The 10,915-nt window shown below is 53.8% G+C and overlaps 5 protein-coding genes across 5 annotated transcripts; 3 read left to right on the top strand and 2 right to left on the bottom strand.

Annotated features, from left to right (window-relative positions):
* Positions 1–699, bottom strand: AA0111_g12541 (hypothetical protein; the record flags this gene model as incomplete). Its single annotated transcript, XM_028646533.1, has 1 exon — positions 1–699. A coding segment is annotated over one exon (699 nt), but the record flags the coding sequence as incomplete, so codon positions are not given.
* Positions 700–1,591: 892 nt separating this feature from the next.
* AA0111_g12540 (hypothetical protein) lies at positions 1,592–3,085 on the bottom strand (the record flags this gene model as incomplete). The annotated part of the gene is made up of 1 exon (XM_028646532.1): positions 1,592–3,085. One exon carries the CDS (start codon positions 3,083–3,085, stop codon positions 1,592–1,594), a length of 1,494 nt encoding a protein of 497 aa, XP_028499873.1.
* A 582-nt stretch (positions 3,086–3,667) lies between these two features.
* Positions 3,668–4,039, top strand: AA0111_g12539 (hypothetical protein; the record flags this gene model as incomplete). Its single annotated transcript, XM_028646530.1, has 3 exons — positions 3,668–3,682; positions 3,731–3,844; positions 3,893–4,039. 3 exons carry the CDS (start codon positions 3,668–3,670, stop codon positions 4,037–4,039), a joined length of 276 nt encoding a protein of 91 aa, XP_028499860.1.
* Positions 4,040–5,331: 1,292 nt separating this feature from the next.
* AA0111_g12538 (Alternative oxidase) lies at positions 5,332–6,565 on the top strand (the record flags this gene model as incomplete). Its single annotated transcript, XM_028646529.1, has 4 exons — positions 5,332–5,581; positions 5,634–5,946; positions 6,002–6,339; positions 6,393–6,565. 4 exons carry the CDS (start codon positions 5,332–5,334, stop codon positions 6,563–6,565), a joined length of 1,074 nt encoding a protein of 357 aa, XP_028499859.1.
* A 2,062-nt stretch (positions 6,566–8,627) lies between these two features.
* On the top strand, positions 8,628–10,726 carry AA0111_g12537 (Alcohol oxidase 1; the record flags this gene model as incomplete). The annotated part of the gene is made up of 3 exons (XM_028646528.1): positions 8,628–8,924; positions 8,976–10,368; positions 10,419–10,726. The coding sequence occupies 3 exons, from the start codon at positions 8,628–8,630 to the stop codon at positions 10,724–10,726; spliced, it is 1,998 nt and encodes a 665-aa protein (XP_028499864.1).
* Positions 10,727–10,915: the final 189 nt, after the last annotated feature.

Genomic DNA, 10,915 nt, shown 5'->3' with positions numbered 1-10,915 from the left:
GGGTGGGGGTGCGGCGGGCTCTGTTTCGACAGGCGCGATGGGCTCTGGTTCTATCTGGGGAGGTGCGGCCGGTGGTGTGGGCTCGGGCTCAGCAGCGGTGATGGTACCGCTGAGGGCCTTCTCTGGCTTGGTGACATCGGGCAGGCGGTACTTCTGCATGTCAAGCTCGATCTCGGCCTCGGATTCGGACGGGAGGACTTTGTCGCTGGTGGAGACGACGCTGCTGTGGTCGCTGTCGAAGTCGGGCTCCATGACCAGCGTCGGGACGCTCTCGCCCGTTGACTGGGGCACGAGCGGCGTTTGTGCTGCAGCACCCACCAGTGGTGGACCCTGACCAGCTTGCTTTCCACTCCAGGCGGTGCCGCGGCGCTCAATCTCGAGGCTGCGGGCTTTGCGGAACTCGTCCAGACGGCGCAGGCGGTCTTCTTCGATGCGGCCGACGTCAACAGCACTCTTGTTGTTGTTGTCGTTGATCTGGTTGAGAAATTTCATGCGTGCCAGGAGGCCTGGGGATACATTTCTCGCAAGCTTGGTAGTACTTTCAATGTGGGCAGGAATGTGCCTAAGCGGTTTGGGTGAGGAGGGTGATGACGAGGTGGTCGTCGGTGGTGGGTTCGGCGGTGTCTTCGCTGGCAAGTCAACGGCAGTCGCGGCGGGGCTGCTGTCGAGAACTGAAGGCGGCGTGGCCGTGTCGCTCATTGAGCATGTCTGTGTGGACCTCGAGGAAACCTCCAGGTCGCGTAGAGACAAAAGAGGAGGCTGCGCAAGACTGGATACGCTGCATGCACGGATACCAGATCAATCGGGAGATGAATCGACGTTCTTTGGGATGGCGCCGAAATCGCGTTAGCCTAGTTCGTTCACGCGTTGCTTCTGTTTACCACAATAACGGTGTGGCGCAACAACAAAGAGTCGGTCTCTAGAGCATGTGCAGTGGGATGTGTCCTGTAGATGGTCTTGGAGGAGACGTTCCCACACCTCTCAAGACACCCGTTCACAAAACGTCCCGCTTGTGTCTCACCGGGTACCGCTGTACCCAATTTCCGCCAGCTCCCCCCTGCTATCAGTGCTTCCATTCCCACTCTCATCTCCATTCATTGGCACTCAAGCTGCGACGCCACCGTCTGTGCCATCCTTTCTAGAAGCGCTCGGTCGATCTTATCATTTGTGTTATACATGTTCACTATCAATGCTATGCACGACATGCGGGACCTGCCCTTCTGGTCGCTCTCGTCTCCTCATGTTCCAAGGGCAGGGACATTGACGGGGCCATGGGTGTCTGGTGGCTCTTGTTATAATATATATGTAGACATTATTTACATTCGACTTGTCTGTATCTAACACTATAGGACTGCAAGTCGTTCATGCAAAAGGGGTATCTATCTCAAGTCGCCACCTGTCGGCGCACTCTGAGCGGAATGGTAAAAGAGCCCTGTTTCCAACCAGGGAATACTCTTCAAGAAATTCTGTGGTGTGGAGTTGAGATTCGGGGGGCATAAGCTTCGTGCAAATTAGATAAAGGTGATGTGTCAAAACATGGACATGAAATGAAATAGGTCGAGATCCATAGTTGTTTGCCGCAATGGCCACTTCACAGCGCCTCGTAGTTCGGGTCGATCTGTAGTGTAGGGGTTCTCGTTTGGTTCTTCTGCTTTTGCCATTCGGACGTGATTTCCTCACGAACGCCCTGGCTCCATTGCAGAATGGCAGCGTCGAACTTCTTCCACGCTTCTGCGTCTTCGCCGTGGACCACGCCCATGACATCAACGTCGAGCTTGATGTCCCAGCGCAGTTCCGCGGCTTTGACCCAGTAGCGCAGGTTGTCGGCGCAGCGGTATGGCTTGGCCGTATCGGTGTGGTACGTCTTGATCTCTTCAAAGTGTCGTTTTGACCTTCGGACGAGAGTGTTGTGGAGATGGACTAGTCGCAGGCCGTTTTGTAGTTCAGCAAGGAAGGGCGTTGGGAGCTTAGCGTCGGCAGCGCTGGTCCACTCGGGAAGCGCGTCGAGACTGGTGTCGAACGACTTGAGGAAGAGGAGTTCCCTCTCACGTTCTTTGCCCGTCCAGTCACCCTCGCGCCACGACCAGTTCTCTCTCTCTTCTTGTTCCACGCGCTCCTTCTCCTCTTCGGTATCAAGCAGTGTGCTAATGTCGACCACCCATTGCCTTAGTTGGGTGACTTCGTAGGGCTGCACACCGTTTCCAAAGTTGCGAATAGCGAGGCGCTTCAGAACCTCGAGAGTATCGTATAGTTCCTTTCGAATTGTCCGTTCTGGTTTGATGGCATATAGTCGTTGTGGTTCTTCGTGTGCGGTGTAGTAGTTCTTCGCGGCGCGGATCGCTAGGGTGGTGACATCCAACAGATTGATGCCTTGAACCTCGTGCCAGCCCGAAGCTTCTTCCCCGCCATTCTTCGCCGTCTTTCCGTCTGGCTGGACATCAGAAAAGCCCTTCTCCAGCTCGTCGAGATGCTTCGTAGACTCAGCAAGCGACTCGCGAAGTTCGCGGCGAAGGACGGTCATGTCAGGTGGCGGTGGGACGTAGACGGGGTTGTTCTTGTAGGTGCTGACGGTGGGTGGGAGCATCATGGGCTCGGGGTCTTCCCATGCCATCGAGGCCGTCTCGTCGAGCGGCGACTCAACAAAGCCCTCTCCAAAATTATGTTCAGACATGCCGTCTGGGGATGCAAGGGACAGCGACGAGAAGTCGGCATCGAGGCCAGGCGAGAGTGGTTCGTTGCCGCTCGCTGTCCGCGAGCCAGGCTTGCGGCCTTTGGCGACGCGTCCAGTGGCCGTGTCGAGCAGGCCGGTCCTCGCAAAGTAGTACTGCAGATGTGCGATGGTGCCCAGGTTCATGACGCTCTCTCTGTTCTTGGCCGACGTGGAGAACTCTGTGCCCTCCGGCCGCATGTATCCACGTCGAGTGCCGCCAGCGGACAGACGCGAGCTCACTGAGCGCGCCGACGAGACGGACGAGGCTGTTGAGACGGAACGGTCCAGGGGCGGAATTGCGCCGATGGCCAGAGATGGGGTCGCCCATGGGTCGGGCGAGGTTGAGCGTGCGGGTGGGGAGTTGGGCGTGTCCATGGTGGTTGACAGGGGTGGTAGGTGCAAAGCCGTCGCAGTCGTTAGACTCCTTATCAGCAGTGAGATTCGGTGTTTTCGAATCCTAGGCATTTACGGAGCGGTGGTGGGTTATCAAGCACTTGTCTTGTTTGTGGAGCCACCTGGGCAATGTGCGGTTGTTGCTATGTGAGTCGGAGTTTCGAAAGGGGCGTTTGATTACAGACGCGAGATTGTATCCGAAACGCGTGACTAGCGCCCTGAGCTTCCCTCACCGACGCAATTTCCGTATAGCCGTGAACGCATAGTCGTTGCGACCATCGTCCAAAGTGCTTATGTGTCCAAAAGGAAATTCTCCTTTGCGGCTCTCGATGCCTCCCGGCCAACTAAGCGCTTGCTTCTGGCCCCGCACCCCAGGTGGAAGCCTCGCCAGGGTGCCTTCCCGAAGTAGCGTGTACTTTTCGCAACTGCGATGACGTCGCACGCCTGCAGGAGCATGAACTCGTTATATGACGCCCAGGCATTTGCATGAACTTGGTCTAACCAGACACAACCTCACGTAACACTCTCACCTATATGAGGCGCTTCTTTACAACCACTGCCAGAATGTCCACCAAGCGAGTGCGTTGTCCGCCCAACCTGCTAGTGGCAAAACTGATCTAGGCACAGATTCAGTACAAGGTCGAAGGCCAGGTACAGGGCGTCAACTTCCGCTCCTTCACGCAAAAGCAAGCCCAGAGTATCGGTGTCACCGGCTTCGTCACCAATGCATCGGATGGAAGTGTGCGTACTCGCATCGTACTTGACCCGATGGCTGCTCACACAGAACAGGTCCAGGGCGAGGCTCAGGGCAGTGACGACAAAATCAGCGAGTTCATCCAGCATCTAAACAAAGGACCATCGGCAGCATCAGTCTCAAAAGTTGACCATTCGGAGATCTCCAGTAGGGATGGCGAGAGTAGCTTCAACGTCCAATAGCCTGTACACATCCCCCCAAAAGGGTCGGAGTGGGCGTAAGTGTGGCGACATCGATGTGAGCGTAAATATTTGTCACTTCATCTCTATGCGTAGCCATAGCCCAGAAAGATAGTATGATGAGGCACGACATGTAAAGGGGTACATGATACACACGCACTGGGCAGTATTAAATACAAACTTGGTCTTGAACTCCCATGCTATTCAAACATCAAGCCCAAGCTCTAGCAGAACAATACACGTCGTACACTGACGATGGTACTTGCTCAAAACGCCTCCAAATGACTTGTCGTGAAGACCCTTGGACGTCCCTTGCCGATGGAACGGCAGACCGTGCGGGCTTTCTCAATCTGTCGTTGGTGTGATGCTAGCAATTTTTCATCCTAGGTGAAGCAAGAGCCCGTCACTAGTTTGACGATGAAGCCTAGACGCCTTCAGGGTTTGGTAAAAGTCGTGATCGAAGATTGGAAACACAATGACTCTTCTTGCATGGTACTATTTCACCCTCGTTGGAACCGCAACCACAAAGCAGTGGCTTGTCCTGGGCTGACCGTGGATCTGAACACGAAAATCAGCCTGAAGGTACATACGAAAGAATTCCATCATGTTGCAGGCTTTCCGATGTTGCGCTATCAGCCCTACAGTATCAGAGTGGGTCTGACGGCGAACAACGAAACGACGAGACCCCGAGTTCTGTGAGACTCCGACGAGCATCTCCCGGAACCGACGGTCACATGTCCCAACCACATAACATTGCCTTTTCATACCGCTACCAACAAAACATACAGAGTCTCCGCATGATGTGTCTAATGGATGCGCACTTCTTTTTTCTGTGTTGCGAAAGCCTTCTTTGAGCTTCTGACAGGGGTAGGTTGAATGTCTTGGCAGAGCTTTCCCGATTCCTCCCGTCAGCTGAATCACCACCTCGCTCAGCCGTCGCAAACTCGTCTTTGCACGCGACCGTATACGCCCGCTCTCGACGACTTGCTGACATGCTCGGCCTCTCATAGGAAGCCTAATCGCTCGCCGAGCCTGCCGGATGACGGATATGGTGCCGTGTAGCGGCGGCATCTCTGTACATTCCTATTCCACCCTGATGACTGAGCGCGCCGGACAGGCACGAGTACCGCGTGGATGTCTTTTTTTAGTTGTCAGCGTCATGTCTTGTTTGATATAAAGGACGAAGTGTGCCTCAGTCTTGCTTCATGCTAACCATCAGCACTTACCATTATAGTTGACAACACCCTTTACACCAAACACCACCCTAAGATAAACACGCGCCTTTATAGCCGCAGATGATCTCCACCAGAGCAGCGACACGGGGATCAACAACCTCAAAGCGGGCTACAGCTCAGCTCATCAAATCCTTCAAGAGCTACAATGCCGGCTATCGACCCACCTTCGTCGCGGTACATCACTTCCAATCGCAAGTTGGCCAGAGGCACTTTACTTCTTCACCCAACGGTGGAGCAAAGATCAAAGAATTCTTCGAGAAGCACCCGACAGAGAAGGTTCGCAAGACACATGCAGCATGGCCTCACCCAGGTACGTACCCGCCGAAAATGTAGTACCTATATGTCTAGCTAATACCAGTCAGTATACACCGAAGAGCAGATGAGTCAAGTCATAATTGCCCACCGCGAAGCGAAGACCATGTCTGACAAGGTCGCCCTCATCGCCGTCAAGATCCTACGCTGGGGTCTCGACAAAGCAACTGGATACAAGCATCAGAAGGCTGTGGACGTGGATGCTAAAGATCCACTGGCCAAGCGAAAGGCTTTTGCCATGAACGAAGAAAAATACCTGATCCGGAACGTCTTTTTGGAAAGTGTTGCTGGCGTGCCCGGCATGGTAGCTGGCATGCTTCGACATTTGCACTCAATGAGACGAATGAAGCGCGACAATGGATGGTATGTATTCTCGCTTATTAGTACAATAATATGTCACTGACATACTATTTGCCAGGATCGAGTCCCTACTCGAAGAGAGCTATAATGAACGAATGCATCTCCTCGTCTTCCTTAAGATGCAACGGCCAGGACGCTTCATGCGCCTGATGGTATTGGGTGCCCAGGGAGTTTGGTGCAATGCCTTATTCTTCGCCTACCTCTTGAGCCCTCGTACCGTCCACCGATTTGTAGGATATCTCGAAGAGGAAGCCGTCATTACATACACCCGCCAGATCGAGGATCTCGACGCAGGCCGCCTGCCAAAGTGGGAGAAGATGGAGGCACCCGAGATCGCGGTAGACTACTGGCAGATGCCTGAAGGCCACCGCACAATGCGAGATCTGCTCCTCTATAGTGCGTATATCCCTGATCCCTTCATGCAGCACCTCCCACTAACACAATCCTAGTTCGCGCAGACGAGTCCAAGCATCGAGAAGTTAATCACACATTCGGTAACCTCGATCAAAAGGAAGACCCTAACCCATACGTGAGCGAGTACCGAAACCCAGAGGAGCCTCATCCGACAAAGGACCTTGCGCATATGAAGCCTACTGGCTGGGAGAGGCACGAGATCATCTGAGTGTTTCCGCTTTGATCCGCTTGTCAGCGACATGTTCGGCATGCACGGTGTCTTCGGTCTCCATTCTCCCCTCTTCTAAAATTGTATCTTCGGCGTTACGGGACATATTGGACTTTGGAAAAACGATACCCAGACCACGATGGGTATCATGAGGAGTGGACGCATCATGTATCCCTAGACTTTCGGACCTTCTACAGATCAGTTTCAATTTCAACTTCAAGCGGTGTAGAGTTCATCGGATCCGCATTTCGATATACAATAGTCCAGGACAATAACCGGTGGTGTTGCCAGGTACAGCAGTAACTTGATATTTCTGAGAACCCCAGTCGACGATATCCGATGCAAAGTCAACTGACGGATCGAGAGAGAGCCGGAGATTGGGTAACTTCGAAGAAGGACCGCGCGGATCCGCCAGGGCGAAGCTGACGCTGACTGGCGGGCTTTTCCCCCGAAGCCAAGCACGACAAGACTGCAACGTGGACATGAGCCTCTCCTTTGGCATGCAAAACGTCGCTTTAGGAAAGCGGAAACCACCCAGTCAATGTCTTCCATGGGAACCTCCACACAAGCTCCAGCTCATGCATTCATGACGGGTCAGTCACACGGTGGCGCGTCGCGCGCAGCCTCGTACAGCCTCAAAAGGAACCTGCGCAGTAGTCTGCTGATCTGGACGAGTCCTAAGACCGCCAAATGTCTGAGCTTTCCTAATGAAGCTACTGCTGAGTATGATTCAGTAGTACACGTTCATCTCGCTGTTCATTTTCCGATCTGGAGTGCGATCGCTGAGCTTTACAGTTTACTGAATTTAGTGATCCTCGGGAATAAGGTAACATCGTGGTGGTATTGAGGGTCCCTTTTAGTTTGCGGCTCACAGCCACCACACTGTCGATATAGTCTATTTCAACTAACAGGAAGTGTTTAGCAGGGAGCCATTCCAATCCCGCGCTTGACCGTTGTAACGACTGGTCTACCGTTCTTCCGTGGTTCGAGGCGGAGCTAACCCCGCACTTGCTGCCACTAGCCTCAATGCCAAGTTCTGACCTCCTCTCAATGTGAGGCACAGCGACTACTGCACCCCACATCCGCATTCTTCCACGAGAGACGTGCTATAGGCAGGACGTCAGCGCCGCACAACCCCCGCAGAGAAACGCAACTAGTACAACTTGCCGCAGCTACATGGGCTGCCACAGCTATCATCCTTGAAGGTACTTTGAGCTCTGGCAAGCACGGCATAGAGTGCTTGGATCTGTCTCGCAACTGAGCAGTATGCGTCAAGGCATAGCGTTCAATGATTTCTCTATACATCTCTTCGACACTGGCTTCCATTCCGATTGCTTTTCATTCGCTGACAACTCACGTCAAACGCCTCGTTCATTTCTGTCAATGCGTGATACGCTGGAGCTCAACGCCTGAGGACGCTATACCGGTCTCTGAGCTTCGGGTCCGCAATGCTCACCCCCGTGAGTGGGCCTGCATACGCAACCGAGCATGATCCCTTAATGGACGTGAGGTTTCTCCGCACCCAACTAGCAAACATGCGACAACCGCAGCGTCGACCCCAGTCCGGCCTTTATCCAGTCCCGTCGGGACGGTAGGTACCCTTGCGCGAGTACGTAGACCAATCACCACGTGCAAACCTACCCTGTGGAAGTCCGGCAGAGACGCAACCTACCTTGCGGATCCGCAAGTCTAACATGATGCTCTGCGTCGAATGGCTCTGACGGCGACCCTTGCGGTCTTATGATGTAGGGTCTTAGCCAGCAGCTAAGTCTTTTTAGCTCGAAAGGCTGGCCAAGTGGTACATGTCCCCTCCTCTATGCATGCATTGTGCTGCTATCGGAATTGACGGCTGATGGAAAGCGCATAGTGCCACAGCCTGGATGGCGGTCCCTCCTTGAAGCCGAAGATCCTGGAGATGCGGGGTCTGAACAGTTTAAATAGATGTCGTGTCTCCAACTGAGAAGAGCATCATGCCCAGTTGACTTGCTCTCCTGCGGTCAACAAATCAACAACAACACAGCACCGTTCCAATCATATCTTTATCTCACAACAACAATTCAAGATGACGATCCCAGATGAGGTCGACATCATCGTGTGTGGAGGTGGTTCGTGTGGTTGTGTTGTGGCTGGACGTCTCGCCAACCTCGACCACAACCTCCAGGTCCTCTTGATTGAGGCTGGAGAGAACAACCTCAACAACCCATGGGTTTTCCGTCCCGGTATCTACCCGAGGAACATGAAGTTGGACAGCAAGACTGCCACCTTCTACTACTCTCGTCCCTCGGAGTGGCTCGATGGCCGCCGAGCTGTTGTGCCTGTTGCGCACATCCTCGGAGGTGGATCTTCCATCAACTTCATGGTAATTTGCTCTAGCTATAATTACAGATGAATGATACTGACTGTGTTTTAGATGTACACCCGTGCGTCAGCTTCCGACTACGACGACTTCCAAGCCAAGGGATGGACCACTAAGGAGCTCATTCCCTTGATGAAGAAGCACGAGACTTACCAGCGCGCCTGCAACAACCGCGACATTCACGGATTTGAGGGACCCATCAAGGTTTCCTTCGGTAACTACACCTACCCGATCAAGGAGGACTTCCTCCGTGCCACCGAATCTCAGGGCATCCCGACCACCGACGATCTCCAGGACTTGACCACTGGTCACGGTGCCGAGCACTGGCTCAAGTGGATCAACCGCGATACTGGACGTCGATCCGACTCGGCTCACGGCTACATTCACAGCACCCGCGCCGTTCACCAGAACTTGCACCTGCTCACCAGCAACAAGGTTGAGAAGGTCATTCTGGAGGGTGACCGCGCTGTTGGTGTCAAGGTTGTCCCCACCAAGCCTCTCCACCCTGAGCAACAAATGTCCAGGACTATCAAGGCCCGCAAGCAGATCATCGTTTCTGGTGGTACTCTCAGCTCTCCTCTCATCCTTCAGCGCTCTGGTATCGGTGACCCAGAGAAGCTCCGCAAGGCCGGCGTCAAGCCTCTTGTCGATCTTCCTGGTGTTGGTCTCAACTTCCAGGATCATTACTTGACGTTTGCCACCTACCGCGCGAAGCCTCACGTTGAGTCGTTCGACGACTTCGTTCGTGGTGACCCCAAGGTTCAGGAGCAGGTCTTCAACCAATGGAACATCAACGGCACTGGTCCACTCGCCACCAACGGTATCGAGGCCGGTGTCAAGATTCGACCCACTGAGGAAGAACTCAACATGATGGACAGCTGGCCTTGCAAGGAATTCCGCTCCGGCTGGGACTCCTACTTCAAGAACAAGCCCGATAAGCCAGTTATGCACTACTCGGTCATTGCTGGTTGGTTTGGTGACCACATGGTTATGCCACCAGGCAAGTTCTTTACCATGTTCCACTTCCTCGAGTACCCATTCTCGCGTGGTTCTACGCACATTGTCTCGCCCAACCCATACGAGGCGCCCGACTTTGACGCCGGTTTCATGAACGACAAGCGCGACATGGCTCCTATGGTCTGGGGTTACATCAAGTCTCGTGAGACTGCCCGCCGCATGGACGCTTACGCCGGTGAGGTGCAGGCTATGCACCCCTTCTACGCCTACGACAGTCCCGCCCGTGCCAACGACCTCGATCTTACCACCACTAACCAGTACGCCCTTCCCGGTAACCTCACAGCTGGAATTCAGCACGGATCTTGGACTTCTCCAGTCAAGAAAGGCCGCGCTCCCGAGCCCAACTTCTTGAGCTCGAACTGCCAGGAGGTTATGGATGATCTCCCCTACTCGAACGAGGATATCAAGCACATCGAGGACTGGACCAAGCGTATGTTTTACCTTTCGATGGTTTTTCATTCACTTACTAACATACCATAGGACACGTTGAGACCACCTGGCACTCTCTCGGTACCTGTTCTATGGCTCCCAAGAACGGCAACTCCATCGTCAAGCATGGTGTCCTTGATGAGCGCCTTAACGTCCATGGCGTCAAGGGTCTCAAGGTCGCCGATCTGTCCATCTGCCCCGACAACGTCGGTTGCAACACATACTCGACTGCACTCCTCATTGGAGAGAAGTGTGCAGTGCTTACGGGTGAGGACTTGGGCTACAGCGGCAGCGCATTGGACATGAAGGTCCCCAACTACCACGCTCCAAGGGAGATTGCTGGTTTGTCGCGCTTGTAAAATTCTAATGGGCTAGGATGTCTGTTATATAGTTTCATGATTCAAATGATTTAATGCAAAGTTGTGTACATAAGATGTTGCTACCCGTTCCATCCGAGATGTTGTGCTGTGGCTGCTGACTTACTCTTTGGACGATGTCGTGATCGCGCTAGTAACATCTTCACCTCGCTCATTGGCCGTTCATCAGTC

The sequence above is a fragment of the Alternaria arborescens genome (genome assembly GCF_004154835.1).
Source record: "Alternaria arborescens strain FERA 675 chromosome Unknown contig_85, whole genome shotgun sequence".
NCBI classification, from domain to species: Eukaryota; Fungi; Ascomycota; class Dothideomycetes; order Pleosporales; family Pleosporaceae; genus Alternaria; species Alternaria arborescens.
Note: the sequence above shows the minus strand (reverse complement) of the source record. Positions and strands in the feature narration are given on the sequence as shown.